The following is a 15,590-nucleotide window of genomic DNA, read 5'->3' as shown; positions in this document are numbered from 1 at the left end:
GCTCCATTCCCTTTGCACACTAAAAGAGACAGAGTTTAGAAGCACTCAGAACTACCACACACCACCAAGCAAGGTCACAGGTTCCCGCTCCAGCCCAAACGCACCCCACCATCACCAACCAGAGCTCAGCACCTCCAGCTCAGCCTCCCCATCAATACCCCGGGATGGGAGCCGCCGCAGGTACCGCTTGCTGGCTGCACTGGGACCACTGGGTTTCCTCCAGTAACGGCTTAATCTCTGAGGGCAGCACCGGCCTGAGGCAAGGCTTCCCGAGCCCATCCTCCCCTCGGGGCTTCGCCCAGCGGAGGGGCGTACGCTCCAGGCAGGGGGACCCGAGCCCACTCCAAGCCCACGAAACGCGGAGGGAAGGCGGGACGCCGCCCCCGCTGCCCCGCCGCGCACGGAGAAAGGGCGGGAAATCACCTCAGCCGCGCTCCGCTCCTTCCCCCCCCGCCGCCAACGTGTGAAACCACGTGACGGGGCGGCCTTAAAGGGCCCGCGCGCGCCGCCTCTCGCCTCCCTCCCGCCTCCGTGAGGCACCGGCGCCGCCGGCACGTGTCCCTCCCGCTCCTTCCCCCCCCCCCCCCCCCCTCACCGGCGGGAAGGCCATGGGCGGCGCTGCGAGCGGGCGGATCCCGGAGAGGAGGGAAGCGACGGCAGCGGACGGACCCGCCCGCCCCGCCGGCTTTTATGGGCCGCCGCCCCGGCGGGGTTTGGGAGGGGGGCGGGGGGGGGGGGGGGGGGGCGGGGGGGAAAGCGCTGAGGGGAGGGGCAGAGGCGCATGCGCGCTGCGCCCGCCCGCCGCGTGGCGCATCCTCCCCCCCCCCCCCCAATTACTCCTCCGCTCTCCCGGCGTGCACCGCGCGGGGTGTTGGGCGCGCGGCCGTTCCCGCGCTGAGGCGGTGTCTCTCCGTCTCCTCACGACGTCCGGCGGCGGCTGGAGCCTCCGCGGGGTCGCCTCATCGGGAGCACTTCTCCGGGGGGGAGTTGTGGTGCTCGCTGTGCTCCGTGTGAGGGGAATCGGGGCCCCCGAGGGGTTAATCGGGGCCCCCGAGGGGAATGGCGGTGGCTCCCGGTTGCAGCTCTGGCCCTGGTCCTTGTGGAAATGCGCTTTTTCTTGCAGGAGCAAGCTTGACACCCAGCGGTTGGTGGTGCTGCGGCTCTGGCCGGCGTTTTGTCATCGTAAAAAAGAATAAAAATAAAGGTGATTTTATCCTGTCTCCCGCGCACGTGATGGAAATGCAGAAGGCCCCTCACCCTGTTGGCAGCAGCAGAAGGGGTCGGACTCAAGGCGATTTGGGGTTCGGGCTTTCCGGCGTGTGCTTTGCTCATCCTTTCCCTCCAGTGCTGGATCTGGCTCCCCACTGGGCTGCAGCTTTGGAAATGGAGAGCCGGGGCCCTCTTAAATCCCACCCGACTGGGGCTGGGAGGAGACATCTTGATAAGAGTCAGATCTCCTTTTTTTTTTTTTTTTCCCCTACCAGTTTGGAGATGAAAAGCCTCCTGGAGCTGGCCCCAGGAATCCCTCCAGTGACGCTGCAGAATAGATCCAGCCCTGACGTAGCAGGTATTTCTGCGGTCAAAGCACGAGCAATTCTGCTTTGGATAAATAGCTGGAAACCTCCCAGGACTCCTTAGATCCTGAACGCCTCCCGCCGTCCACTGAGCCCCAGGGGGGTTCGCCCCAAACCTGCGTGTCAGTGCTGCGTTTTCTCCCAGAACCAGCACTCACCCACTTCCAGCAGTGCCACCCCAAGGGGACTTGCATGTCCCCAGTTGCCTAAGGGATGGCTGGTCCCCTAACATCCCCTGTTGCTACCCCATGGAGGCTGGCAGAGCCTGGCGTGGGGGCATTTGGGGCGGCGCACACAGAGGAAGGGAAGGGAGCGGGTTCAAGAAGAGCTTTATTGGGAGATCCTGGTCATAATAAATAGGGGTTACAGTGGGAGATGGAGGTGAGGGGCTGGAGGCACGCTGTGCTCCCGTGGGGACTGGAGCCACTGCCGCCTCTCTGAGCGGAACATCGCTCTGCATCCCATCTGCCCCATCCCGCTCCTTCCTCCCAGTGGCAAAACCGTCCCCGGGGTCGCTGCCTGCTGCCCCTCTGGGGATCCAGGCAGGGACTAACCCAGCAGAAATCAGGAGAGGGAGTGTTTTGGGGAGCGGTGTGGGGCAGAAGTGGGGTGGGAGGGCAGCGCCGTGGGTGGGGAGAGGCCCAGCCGTCACTGTGCCAGGGCCTGGATGATGTCCTTCACCAGCATGGTGCCAATAACCATCTTCTCGCTGTTGACGGTCAGCTGGGCTGCAGCGCCCTCCCGTCGCTCCAGGGTGATGAGCACCAGGCTCCCGCTGGTCACCGTCTTGGCTGCAAACCTGCCCACCGGCGAACACAGGGCTTCAGGGCACACTGTTCACCCGTCACCCTCCCGTCCCCCAAGATGCTCTGGTGGGGACCAAGGAGGCGTCTGCCACCTGCGGCCACTGCCACGCGTGGGTTCATGCAGGCTCCTTGTCCTCAAGGAAGCCCTGGGTGTCCCCACTGTGATTCGGGTGGGACCGGAGAGGTGACAGCGCCTGCCTGGTCCCGGGGTGGGGGGTCCAGCTACCTGTACTCGTTGTCGGCACCGCAGGGCACGCGGCCCACGTTGGCGGCCGAGGTCACTTGCTGGACGATGGCGTGATCGCTCTGGCATTTCTCAGGCAGCGTCAGCTTCTCTGTGATCTCGCTCATGCCCGTCAGCTTCCCTGGAGCGGGCAGCAGAGGCACCTGCCCGTCTCCGGCCATGCACCCAGTGGTCATGTCCCTCTCGGGCCCCATTTTGTTGTCCCCAAACTAAGCCCAGCTGCTGCCAGCTCCCTGCATCCGGGTCCCCCATGACATCCCGAACTGGCTGCCCTGCTTGCTCCTCTCCAGCCCAGCAGAGACAGATTTGGGAAAATCCTTCTTCCACAGCCCTTCCCAGGCTCGTCCCCGTGTCCCTGCCTGGTATCAGCAGCCACATCCCTGGGGACAGTCTCTTGCGGTCACTGGCAGCGATGGGGCCAGGTGCTGCAGGGCACCAAGCACCCACCGCTCAGCACAGACCCTCCTCCGTGGGGCCAGGGCAGGGACACTGCTGCTCCAGGAGCACGGAGACACGGGGCCAAGGTGTCCCAGTCACTCACCGGACACGGTGCTGGAAGTGCCAGGGGTGGCACGAGCTCTCCATGCTGCATGTGGACCTGGCTGGGCCACCCTGGTGCCAGGGTTGCCACCCCAGCCCACAGGCTGCAAGGTGCAGGAGGGGCATGAGGGGAGCAGAGCTAGTCTAGGGGCTGGCCCAGTGGCCACTTACCCTCGCCCGGCCGCGCGAGGTGCTCTAGGGCCACGGCAAGGGCGGCAGAGGGGACAAAATGGGAGGTGAGCGTTGGCGGTGGGTGCCCGTGCGCTGCCCTGTCCCCGTTGCTGTCCCCCACTCACCCTGCTCCTTCTTGAACTCGTTCTCGCTCATGAAGACTGGGGCCATGAGCTCCCCTACGGGCGGCTGGATGGAGACGTAGAAGTGGCGCGTGTGGGTGCTGGGGAGACAGGTGGGTGAGGGGGGCACATACTCATAATGTCCCTCCCTCCATGTCCTGCTTCCCTGGGCAGGGGTGGATGGAGGGAAACTGAGGCACAAAAGGGAATGGGGAGAACCCATCAGGCTGAGCCTGAGGCTGCTGCCACCTTCTTGTCCCCAGCAGGGAGCCCAGTGCCTTTCCTGCTGTCCCTCGACCACCCTATGCCTACCCCAGTGTCCCCCCTCCCCTGGAAGGACTCTAGTGCCTGTGCTGCTGTCCCCCATCCCCTGGAGGCACCCTGCCCCGCTGCCCCTGGGGCACCCCGTGCCTTCTCTTGCTGTCCTCCATCCCCTGGAAGGATGTTGGTGCCTATCTGGCTGTCCCCAATGCCCTGGGGCACCCCACGCCCTGTCCCGCTGTCCTCTGGGGCACCCTATGCCCTGTCCTGCTGTCCCCTGGGGCACCTCATACCCTGTCCCGCTGTTCCCTAGGGCATCCCGTACCCTGTCCTGCTGTCCCCAGGGGCACCCCATGCCCTGTTCTGCTGTCTCCCATCCACTGGGGAACTCTATGCCCTGTCCCGCTGTCCTCTGGGGCACCCTATGCCCTGTCCTGCTGTCCTCTGGGGCACCTCATACCCTGTCCCGCTGTTCCCTAGGGCATCCCGTACCCTGTCCTGCTGTCCCCAGGGGCACCCCATGCCCTGTTCTGCCGTCTCCCATCCACTGGGGTACTCTATGCCCTGTCCAGCTGTCACCTGTCCCCTGCTATTCCATGTCCCCTGGAGGGATGTTGGTGCCCATCCCACTTTCCTCATCCCCTGGAGCACCCGTGCCCTGCTGCCCCCTATCCCTGGGACACCCATCCTGTCCTGCCTGGCACTGGGCACTCACCACAGCTGGAAGTTGGCTGCCTGGGTGGAGTCACAGAAGTCGATGCCCATCAGCACGCTGGCCGTGTCCCCAGGTGCCAGGCGCTCTGAAACCACAGAGGTGCCACCACATCCCACATCCCCTCCACCAGCCAACCCCTGTCCCCATCCTCCCTGCAGCATCTCAGCCGTGCCATGCTGTGCCGTACCGATCTCGGGGAACTCCTGGATCCGCATGCCAGAGAGCGGCTTGGGCTCACTGACCCGCAGGCTCTTCACCTCGGCGTCGGTGTTGTTGGAGATCTGGATCTGGACGGCCACCATGTGGGGGTCCCCCGGGAAGGGCCGGCGGCTGAAGCAGTACTCGACCGAGAGCCCCTCGCCCGCCATGCGGTGCAGCAGCTCGTAGGTCCTCACCGCGCTGAACGCCGGGCTCAACAGCTGCGAGGGACCGAGGGACCAGCGTGGGCTGCCAACCCCCTCCTTGCGGACCCGTGGGTGGCGGGGGTCCCGGGAGCTCCCCGGGAAGGACAGTGGGGACACTTACGGCGGGTGCCAGCGAGGTGTCGGTGAGTGTGAGGCCCTCCAGGTCTGTCACCAGGCTGGTGGAGACGATGCTGCTGGAGGGGACGGGCTGGGGAGGAGGTGGGGTGACTGTAGGGTGGGGAGAGGGGAGAGGGAGGAAAGGGTTAACAGAGCTCTGATGAGTCACAGCCCCATGGGGACATCCCCAGCGGCATAACCTCATGGCACAGCCCTGTGGGGACAGCCCTGGTGGCACACCTGCATGGGGACAACCCTGTAGGCACAACCCCACGGGCACAGCCACGTGGGGACAATCCCATGGGCGCAGCCCCAACAGCTGGCACAGCTGCCTGCCCCATTGCCATCCTCTGGGGACAAGGACCTCTCACCCCACTGGTCCCTGTCCCATCTCAGCCGCCCCCAAAGGACCCGCGGGACCCTGCCGCCGCTGGGGTGGGTGACCACGCTTCGGTATCCCCAGTGCCACCACAGCGGCCATCCCATGTGCCCCGGGCAGCCACTCACAGTCATCCAGGTCAAGCAGGGAGATCTCCTTGGGGCCGACCCTGCTGCTGGGGGGCTGCAAGGGGGCAGAGAGATAGCGGGGTGTGAAGGGGGGGTCTGGGGGTCCCCACACTGCCCCCCAGCCCAGCCCGGCCCTCACCGCCTTCCTCCGCTTGGCCTCTGCCTCAGAGCCCGAGTCCGAGCCCGAGGAGCTGCTCTCCGAGGCACTGGCCTCCTCTGATGAGGTCTCAGCATGGCCCTTCCTCCCCTGCGGTGCCTTCTTCTTCTTGGCCTTCTTTGCCCCCTCCTCCTCCTCCTCTTCCTCGCTGGGGCTGCAGAGAGAACCCGGCTCAGGGGGGTGGGAAGTGGGGGTTTTCAACCAGGGGCACCCCAACTCCCTGGGGGGTACCTGCCCGCGCTCCCTGGGGTTGCCTTCCGGGAATCTTCCTTCTCCTTCCTCTTCTTCCTCTTCTCCTCCTCCTCCTTGTCCTCCGACTGCTCCCCGCTGCCTTCCTCCTCCTCTTCCTCCTCTTCCTCTTCCTCACTGCCAGAACTGGAGCTACTGGAGCTGCTGCTGCTGCCGCTCTCCTCGCTGACAGACTCGGGCTCTATGGGGGGCACGGCTCAGCCCTGCTGCTGCGTCCCCCCCACGTCCCCACAGCTCCCTGCTGCGTCCCACTGGATCCTCCCATTCTCCCACTGCATCCTCCCATCCTCCCACTGCGTCCTCCCATCCTCCCACTGCATCTCCACATCCCTCCACTGCATCTCCACTGCATCTTCCCGCTGCATCCCAGTGTCCCCACGACCCCCACTGCATCCCTGCTTCCCCCTGCCACATCCCTCCATGTCCCCTGCTATGTCCCCACCACAATGGGATGTCCCCACCGCAGTGTCTCCTGCCTGATGCCCCATCATGCTGGCTCCTGCCCCATGCCCCACCGTGGTGGCACTTGTCCCATGAGCCACCATGGTGACACCAGTCTAATGTCCTTGACACAGTGACCCCTGCCCAGTGCCCCACCACACTGGCCCACTGCCCCGTGCCCTACGGTGCCACCGGGTCCTCACCACTGTCCGCTGACTCGGTGGGCCCCGACTCGCCCTCTGAGTCGGAGTAGAAAGGTTTCTCCACCTTCTCCTTTCTCTTCTCCCGACTGGTGCACTTGGTCCACTCAGGAACCTGCTGGCACAGAGTTGAGGGAACGGGGCCATCGCCCATGGGTGGGAGGCCCAAATAACTGCCCTTACCCCACTTCTGTCCCCAAGCAAGTGTGTGGGCACCAGAGAGCGGACATGGAGCAGCTGAGCAGCACCTGGGCACCTTCTGGAGTTCTCCCACCCTCAAGGCAATGCCTGCACCTCAGCCCCACCATGCACCTCAGCACCCCGGGGTGCTCCACGCACCTCCACGTTCCTCACAGAGGGGTCAGGGGCCTCATCTGGCCAGTCGGGCAGCTCCTGGTAGCCCACAGCCTTGGCGTTGAGCAGATGGGACAGGGAGCCCAGCTGGAAATGGTCTCGATCTACAGTGGGGTGAGAGGTGACAGCAGCTCGGGGACAGCCATGCAGCACTGCGGTGACAGCTTGTGCCGTGTCCCCATGCCCTGTGACCGGGGATGGGTACCTTTGAAGGAGGACTCCAAGATAGGAGCGGGTTTTTGGGCCAGGAAGAGCTTCTTGGCGTACTTGTTGAGGGCCCCGCTCTTCTCGGTGGGCACAATGAGCTGGCGGATGAAGCGAGCCCGGTCGCGGATGTCGTAATTCTGGTCGTACTTGGCCAAGTTGAGGACGTACTGGGTCAGCAGCTTGCTCTGCGCCAGGGGACACACTCAGGGCCAGCCTCTCCCTCCCCAGTGGGGAAACTGAGGCACACTGTTAGGTCACGTCCTTGTTACCTGCTTGGAGTTGGTCAGGTAGAGCTTGGCTGCGAGGTTGATGACCTGCAGCTTGACGATGTCCTCCTCATTGGTGAAGGACTTGGCCATCTTGCGCAGCACATCGGGCGCGATCTTGGGCACGTGCTCGCAGTACTCACCGATGAGCCACAAGATGCTGGCCCGTGCCATCGGCACCTGCAAAATGCCCCCGGGCACGTGGCACCGCTGCCACTCCCCTGGTCCTGGGGGCCACGCAACACCCCAACCCACCTGGATGTTGTCAGTGAGCTTGGCCATGTGCTTGATGATCTCGCTGTGCTGGGCTGGCTGCATCTGCAGCAGCTTTTTGATAACCACCACAGATTCGGCCACCACCAGCTCTACGGGCAGAGACCCATCCTCAGCGGGGTCCTGCCCTGAGAGCGATGGAGCCCTTGTTCTGCCCCCACCGTGCGCGCTCACCATCCCGGTTGGAGAGAAGCTGGACCAAGCCGTTGAGACAGGTGTCCCGCACCTTCCCGATGTTCGTGGCGCAGCGCCCAATGGCTTGGATGGTGGCTGCCACAAAGTCCTTGTCCATGCTGCGGATGTAGGTCTGCGCAGGCATGGGAGGGACACATGACATGTCACCCACGTGCCAGTGCCGGGCATCCTCCTGTGTGTTGGTCACACACTGGGGCTCTTTGGAGCCACCCATGGCATTGGCATGGCCTCAGCCCACTCCTCCTCGTGGGATTCTCCTCCATCCCCTCCATGGTGGTCTTTTGGCACCCAGTCATGCCAGGGTGGCGCTTCGTTGACCTCAGTATGGCCATGGCATACCTGGAACTCCCTCAGGATTGTGGAGATGTTGGTCTCATTGGCCAGGTTGGTGAGGACCTCCAGCTGCAGGAAAGAAGAAGAGATGGGCAGCATGGAGGCATGGTGCCAGGGCATGAGGTCCTTGCTGTCTTTCTGTCCCCAAGGCATGGAGGACACCTGCCCCACAGAGAAGGGCTCCATGAAGCCCCAAAGCCACCAGTGATGGGTTCTGCTGAGTGTTTCCAGCTCACCTTGAGGATCTTGATCTGCGTGGGGTCCGTGGAGCGGATGTAGAAGCTCTTCAGGTAGGGCTCAAACATCCCCTGCATGCAGAGCCAGCAGTGTTAGTACCATCCCTGTCCCTCCCTCGCCAAGGCCACCCTCAGGCCTTGGTGACCCTGCTTGCTAGTCCTCATTCAACTCCGGATTCAACAGAGCCAACTCCTCCCACACCGTGTCTGAGACTCACCCGACGTTTGATGGACATGGTGGCCACGTTCTGCAGCACGACGTACTGCACCTCGCTGTGGGGACAAAGAGGGGACCACGATCACTGGACAGGGCTGGGCACCCCCCCAGCACAGCCCCGTGAAGACGAGGCAGGACCCACCACGAGGCTGGTGCCACCATGATGCTGCCACCCCATATCTGGGCTGGGCTGGGCCAAAAAGACCTCTTTTTTGGCAATTTGTCCCAACTGGGCATCCCTGTGAGGATGGTTTTTTTTGGGTCTCTCCCAGGGTCTTGAGGTCTGAGAGACCTCTCTCTTGAGGTCTTGAGGGTCTCTCCCTGGGTCCCACCAACCGGGATGGTGGGGCAGGTGACCTCTGCAACCCAGGTGCCACAGACCTGTGACTCCGCAGGAGCCGCACCAGTGCCTTGGCGATGACGCCAACCTCCGCCTTGGGTGCCAGGTGGAAGTAGAGCTGTGCCACTGCCATCACCACCTGTGGGGACACACCTGAGCATCACCTGGTGGGCATGGAGACACCCTGAGGGATAGCTGTAGCCCCCAGAGTCCCCACCCGGCAGCACCTGGAGGAAGCCTGACCCTGGGGACACCCAACTTTAGGTGTCCCTCAGGCACCTCGCTGGCTTCTTGGCCGGTGGGGACATCATGAGCCCAGGCTGTGGACACAACTGGTGGCCCCTGGGGATGGACAGGGCTGGAGGGAGGGCTCACCGCAGCGTTGCGGCTCTGCAGCAGGGGCTTGGTGTTGCGCAGGAGCAGGCGGTGGTCGGGGTCCATGACGTAGGGCTTGCGCTTGGCCAGTGAGGCGGCCTCTGCCTTGGCGTCCTTGGCATCCTCCTCCTCAGAGCCATAGAAAGCCTTCTCGGCGCTCTCCTCCAGCAAGGACTCCTGCCAGTAGGTGAGACGTCTTGCACCCCCCCAACATCACCCTCATTCATCTCGCTTCCCTGGGGGCTCCCAGGGCACTCTGGGGTTGCCAGGGCACCCCGAGGTTCCCACACTCACGTTCTGGTTGGGGCTGAGGAACTGGGTACGAGCGTAGCGGGTCAGCATGTTGATGATGACCACCTGTCCCCACTCCTCCACGTCGATGAGGAGGTTGCAGAGCTTGCGGTAGTTCTTGTGGATGAGGTCGATGCGCTCTGGGCAGACCTCCTCGAACGCCATCACCACGCTGCCGGCCACCAGCTGGGAAGGGAAAGCCTGTGGTGACTCACCAGGGTGGTGGCATCTTCATCATGATGCTGGCTTGATGGAGATGATGGCATCCCCATGAGAATGTTGGTTTGGTGGGGATGATGGCATCTCTGTGAGGATGCTGACTTGATGGAGATGGTGGCATCCCCATGAAGATGTTGGTTTGTTGGGGATGGTGGCATCTCTGTGAGGGTGCCCGCTCTGCATGGATGGCTGCACCCCCATGGGGACACCAATTTGGTGGGGATATCTGCATACCCACAAGGACATTTGGTCAGCAGGGATGGTGACATCCCCAGATTTAGGGGCAGGGGAGACAACGGTGTGCCGCTCACCGTGGTCTTGTCCGCCAGCAGCTTCTCGATCACTTCAATGAGCTGGTCCTTCTGGTCTGAGTCAAGGCTGTGAGGGAAGAGAAGGGCAGGTGTGGCCGGACCAAACTCTGCTTCATCCCCACCTGTCCCTGCCTGCACCAGTCAGCTGAGACCCCAGCACTGGACCCTTACTGGTACCCCCAAGATTTAGCAGCCGACCGCCCGTTACCTGTACAGCTTGGGGATGGCATGGGCAGCCGTCTTGCGCACGTATGGGGACATGTCCGAGGCGGCCTCCTTGATGGCCAACATCATGATGGGCACGATGATAGGCACGCGGATGCTGGAGAGGACCCGCAGGGCGCTGGCACGGATCAACTGGTTGGGGTCCTGTGGGGACATGTGGGAGGCTGCAGCACAGCCATGGGGGGCTGGCTGCCCCCCCGGACCCCGCCAGGTCCCCAAACCAACCCACCTTGAGTCCTCGCTGAAAGGTGGAGATGGAGAGCAGGGCCAGATCCTGCTGCTCCTCCGCGTAGCGCACCAAGTAGACGTAGACCAGCTTCTTCACCTGAAGGATGAAGGTGGTGAGGCCACCTCGGAGCCCTCCAAAACCCATCCCATCCCCAAAACCCTCTTGCAGAGGTGGCGCCAGACCCTGGGGACAACCATGGATGCCACCAGGCCCACCCAAGACCTTCCTCACCTCGATGTTCTTGCAGGCAACGTTTTTCACCACAGCTGGGAAGAGGTCAGAGGCGTTTTTACCTCGGGCGATCATCTAGAGGTAAGGAGCAGCGTGACACCGAGCGGCTGGCATGGCACGGCACGGCACGGCTTGGCACGGCAGAGCCTGGCACCTGCAGTGGTCCCTGCCGGTGGCAGCGACACTCACCGCCACGATCCTCTTCATGGCCTCCAGCTTGAGCGAATCCTTGTTGCTATCGAGCATCTCCTTGAGGTCATCGTGCCTGCACCGTGCCGGGGGAAAAAATAAAAATCCCGTTTTCCATTTTTAGCCATTTTTAACCGTTTTTAGTCTTCTTTTTTTCTGCTCCAAGCCTGCTGTCAGGCTGACAACCCGACGCTTTGCCATGCAATATTTATGGAGACAGGAGTTGGGTTACAGCCGGGTGAAAGAGGAGCCGGAGGGACCGACACAGTGCTGGCACCCAGCTCTGTCCCCATCCTGGGTGCTGGGATGAGGACCCCAGCCCAGCCCAGCTGAGGTTGTCACCCTAGGATGTCCCCAGATCACTTCCCAGGGAGCAGGTGCCCATCACCGGCTTCATCTCAGCTGCCAGCCCAGCTTGGCTGGGTGTCCCTTGTCCCCTCCTGGGCGTGGTGGCATGGATACACCAGTGTGCCCTAATGCAGAGCCCTTCCCTGGTCCCCTCCCTGGGCTGGCAAAATGCCACCACCATCTCCTTTTAGAAGACTGGTTGTCACCACTGTCCCTTCTTCTAAGGGACATCTGTCCCCACCAAACCAGGAGGTAGCCGTGTCCACCTGCAGCAGCTGGGGGTGGCACCCGTGGGACGATGCTCAGCCAGAGCCACCACCACTGGAGGGTCCCAGGGGGTCCTTGGGGGGGTCTTACCGTGGCAGTGGCCCGGTGCTCGTGGTCACCATGGGCTCGGGGCTGGCGAGTGGCCGCAGCTCGTCGACTCGCAGGGCGCTGTAGCAGGCGGGTTGTCCGGCCTCAGTGGCCAACACTGGGCTTGTCACCTCCTCGGCCGTGCCACTGCCCACCGGTGGTTTTGACCGCCCAGCCGGCCCCGCTGGGAGCTGCTGCAGCAGCTTCTGCACCGGTGGCAGGGACAGCATGGCTCTGGCCAGGAGTGGTGGCCCTGGGGATGGTGGCAGGGCTGTGGCCCCGCTCCTCCTCCTGGCACTGCCAGCTGACACCTGATGCTGGGGTTGGGTTGCAGCCGTGATCCTGGCACCCTTCCCAGTGGGTGAGGCTACCTCGAGTGTCATGACCCAGGTGACACCTGTCCTGCAGCTGGGGCCTGGGGACATTGCAGGGAGATCTTGGGTGCTTTGAGTCCCCTGGCCAGGGACCCCTCACCATGATGGGACACCCACCTGGGTGGTGGGGTGGCATGATGGGACACCTGTGAGTGTGCCACCTGGGTGATGAGGTGGCAGGGTGGAAGGCATTTCTCTTGCCCCATGAGCCATGGGGACGGTGAAAGATCTGGTGTAGCCACGAGGGGACAGGCTCTGGGGAAGGGCAGCATGGAAGTGGTGGGGACACTGCCAAGGGAACAGGGATGGGGGGCACTGCCAGAGTGGGACACATTGCCAGGGGGTCAGAGATGGGAGGACCCAGCCAGAGTGGGGGACACTGCCAGAGTGGAGGACAGTGCCAGGGGCTCAGGGAACCGGGGGATGCTGTGAGATGGGGACACTGCCAGCAGGTCATGGGTGGGGGACACTCCCAGATTGGTGGACACTGCCAGGGGGTCGGGGAGGGGGGCACTGCCAGAGTGGAGGACAGTGCCAGGGGCTCAGGGAAGGGGGGGGACACTGCCAGATTGGGGGACACTGCCAGCAAGACATGGACAAGGGGACACATCCAGCCTGGGGCTCACTGCCAGTGGGTCAGGACTGGAGTGTCACTGCCAGACTGGGGGACGCCATCGGGCAGTAATGGGGGGGCACACGAACACTGTCGGACTGGAGTACATTGCCAATGGATCAGGGCTGGGGGGGCACTGTCACACGGGGGGACACAGCCAGGGGTGACGTGATGCTGCCAGACAGGGGTACGCTGCTGGGGCATCGGGGAGGGGGGACACTGCCCGAGTGGGGGACACTGCCAGGGGCTCAGGGAAGGGGGGACACTGTGAGATGGGGACAGGACCAGCAGGTCATGGATGTGGGGCACATCCAGAGTGTGGGGCACATCCAGAGTGGGGGACACTGCCAGAGTGGGGGACACTGCCAGGGGCTCAGGGAAGGGGGGACACTGTGATATGGGGACAGGACCAGCAGGTCATGGATGTGGGGCGCATCCAGAGTGGGGGACACTGCCAGAGTGGGGGACACTGCCAGGGGCTCAGGGAAGGGGGGACACTGCCAGAGTGGGGGACACTGCCAGGGGCTCAGGGAATGGGGGACACTGTGAGATGGGGACGGGACCAGCAAGTCACGGATGTGGGGCACATCCAGATTGGGGGACACTGCCAGAGGATCAAGGAGGGGGGACACTGCCAGACTAGGGGTTGAGGGCACACATGCAGACTGGGGGGGCACACATGCAGACTGGGGGACACTGCCAAAGGGTAGGGATGGGGGACACTGCCAGCGAGCCAGGGAAGGGAGGACACTTCCAGAGTGGGGCACACTGCCGGGGGGTCAGAGATGGGGGATACATCCAGACTGGGGGACTGGGAGGACACTGCCGGAGTGGGGGACACTGCATCAGGGCTGAGGGGTCACTGCCACACCGGAGGACGCTGCTGTGGCATTAGGGAGGGGGGACACTGCCAGGGCTGGGGACACACAGAGTCCCCCACATTCCTGCAGCTCCAGGGACCCCCCACCTTCCTCTGCATCCCTGTGCCCCCCAGCAGCCTGCCCCAGCCCCACGCAGGGCTGACATTTCTCAGCCCCTTCCCGCTGGGGACTTCGCCGGGGGGGGACAGGTGCCATCACCCAGAGACCCCCGTGAGAGCTGCGGGAGCCACCAGAGCCTGGGGGAAAATGCACACACCGTGCTGGGGGTGCCCCTGGCCCAGGGGTGGGGGGTGCAGTGAGAGTTCTCACGCATTCCCCGCCCCCCATCTCCAAAACCCCCCATTTTTCCTGCGAAACGCTCCCTGGCCTTTGCCACCCGCAGCGGCGGCGGCGTGACCGCATCCTCTGTCCCCATCCCCGTCCCCATCCCCATCCTCATCCCCGTCCCCACGCCAGGGACCGGGACCGTGGCCATCCGCTAGCCCAGGTACCGCGTCTCCGGCGCGGACGGCGGCCGAGGCCTGCGGTGGCGGCCACCCGGCCAGACTCAGCCTGTCCCCCCCCTCGGCGTCCCCACCTCTTGTAGTCGGAGGAGAAGATGCCACCGCTGGCGGGGTCGTGGCCGTACTCGGGTTCCCCAAGGCTGGAGGAGCCCCCCTTCTCCTCCCCGTAGGCCGGGCTGGCCGCCATGGCGGCGGGATGCGGGCGGGATGCGGGCGGCTGGGATGCTGGGACTGATGTCAGCGTCATACGGGGACGTGGACCGCCCTGGCGCTCCCCACGCTCCTCGTCCTCCGGGGATGCTCAGTTTCAGGAGGGGCATTGCCCAGGCAGCTCGACCCCTCCCTAAATTGGAGGTATGTGGGGGTGGGTGGGTGGGATTTGCACCCCAAAAGGGGATCCCAGCCCTGCACCCCCCCCATCTGCACAGGTTTGGGTGCCGGTCAGTGGTAAAATCGGTGTAATTTGGGATACTGGCAGTAGTAGTGTTTGGGACAGGATTATATAGTATAAATCATATAGCCCGTGTATCGTATGTCATAATAGATTGTAGAACTATACATATTCATATCACATTAATTATGATATTATTCTATTTTATTCTATCAGATCATACATCCCATCACATTACATTAGAGATTATATTAATTATATTCTATATATATATTCTATCATACTGTATTATCTATTTTTACTATAGATATTGTTGCTATTGCACTATATTATTATTATTATTATTATTATTATTATTATTATTATATTATCGATAGTGGCAGATATTTCAGTTATTATTCTTCTCTGCAGCTAACAAGCCCTGAGAGGCTGGTTGCCAGCCAGGCAGCTCCCTCATCCCATAGGGCAGGAGCGATGCAGCGAGGGCAAACAGGCACATTTCAGGGAGCAAAATTTAATAAAACATCTAATTAATGCATGGCAATTAAGCTCCAGCAAGCGGAAAGGACCCACCCTGGCCCCACCCCCTCCCATAAAGGTCCCCATAAAGGTCCTCCATAAAGACTTCTGGGAAAAGGGAAGCGGCCGTGAAAACCACACAAATCAAACAGGGTTGGCACAGGCTCTCCGTACCATCTCCTCTAGGTGCAGAGCACCCATGGGTGCTGAGGAAAAAGCAGGGCATGCAGGATTTGGCCCTGTTGTGCCAGGGTTGAGATGGATTGTCCGGGGTGCAGAGGGGACACTGGCATTTCCCTGCCTGGAGCTGGTCTGCCTGGAGGGGCAAACACCTGACGTCAGCCGCGGTGGCAGTGGGGAGATGGAACCCAGGGCACCAGTGTCGTGGCTCAGCCCCTGCCCAGGCTGCTGCCATCCCCCTGCACGAGACCCGGCCAGGATCCCTGTGGCAGCACCCCCAAACCTGTCACACCCAGGAGCTGAGACAGTGTTGGAGGAACAGCCTGTCCGGGGCTCGCAGGGTTTGCACCAGGGTGCTCACCTGTGGGTAGAGGGGCAGAGCGAGCATGGGACCCATGTCCTTCTGACACCCATTCCTGCTGGCACCC

At 62.8% G+C, this 15,590-nt stretch overlaps 2 protein-coding genes across 9 annotated transcripts in view; both read right to left on the bottom strand.

The window, feature by feature from the left end:
* Window positions 1-610, bottom strand: part of CPEB1 (cytoplasmic polyadenylation element binding protein 1) — a 40,029-nt gene extending 39,419 nt beyond the window's left edge. For both annotated transcript variants that reach the window (XM_086620093.1, XM_086620092.1), the window contains exon 1: window positions 596-610. In XM_086620093.1, the coding sequence (XP_086476219.1) occupies window positions 596-610 (15 nt within the window). The remainder of the gene's footprint in view (window positions 1-595) is intronic.
* A 1,612-nt stretch (window positions 611-2,222) lies between these two features.
* Window positions 2,223-14,319, bottom strand: AP3B2 (adaptor related protein complex 3 subunit beta 2). Of its 7 annotated transcripts, XM_086620053.1 has the most exons (28): window positions 14,147-14,259; window positions 11,000-11,075; window positions 10,811-10,885; window positions 10,580-10,675; window positions 10,334-10,494; window positions 10,126-10,192; window positions 9,599-9,781; window positions 9,305-9,481; window positions 8,971-9,068; window positions 8,591-8,645; window positions 8,373-8,444; window positions 8,143-8,205; window positions 7,783-7,915; window positions 7,591-7,700; window positions 7,339-7,515; window positions 7,068-7,254; window positions 6,848-6,966; window positions 6,692-6,745; window positions 6,512-6,623; window positions 5,940-6,048; window positions 5,601-5,766; window positions 5,462-5,516; window positions 4,959-5,065; window positions 4,621-4,852; window positions 4,434-4,518; window positions 3,461-3,558; window positions 2,607-2,745; window positions 2,223-2,373 (listed from the first exon to the last, which is right to left on the bottom strand). In XM_086620053.1, exons 1-28 carry the CDS (start codon window positions 14,257-14,259, stop codon window positions 2,223-2,225), a joined length of 3,270 nt encoding a protein of 1,089 aa, XP_086476179.1. The 7 variants fall into 7 exon arrangements, with proteins under 7 accessions (XP_086476179.1, XP_086476177.1, XP_086476183.1 ...); XM_086620051.1 differs by lacking the exon at window positions 6,692-6,745 and having other exon boundaries at window positions 5,601-5,772; window positions 5,850-6,048; window positions 14,147-14,319; XM_086620057.1 differs by lacking the exon at window positions 6,692-6,745 and having other exon boundaries at window positions 5,601-5,772; window positions 5,850-6,048; window positions 9,305-9,478; window positions 9,593-9,781; window positions 14,147-14,307.
* Between the last annotated feature and the right edge of the window lie 1,271 nt (window positions 14,320-15,590).

Source organism: Tauraco erythrolophus, chromosome 14, assembly GCF_009769465.1.
Source record: "Tauraco erythrolophus isolate bTauEry1 chromosome 14, bTauEry1.pri, whole genome shotgun sequence".
Taxonomy (NCBI): domain Eukaryota; kingdom Metazoa; phylum Chordata; class Aves; order Musophagiformes; family Musophagidae; genus Tauraco; species Tauraco erythrolophus.
Note: the sequence above shows the minus strand (reverse complement) of the source record. Positions and strands in the feature narration are given on the sequence as shown.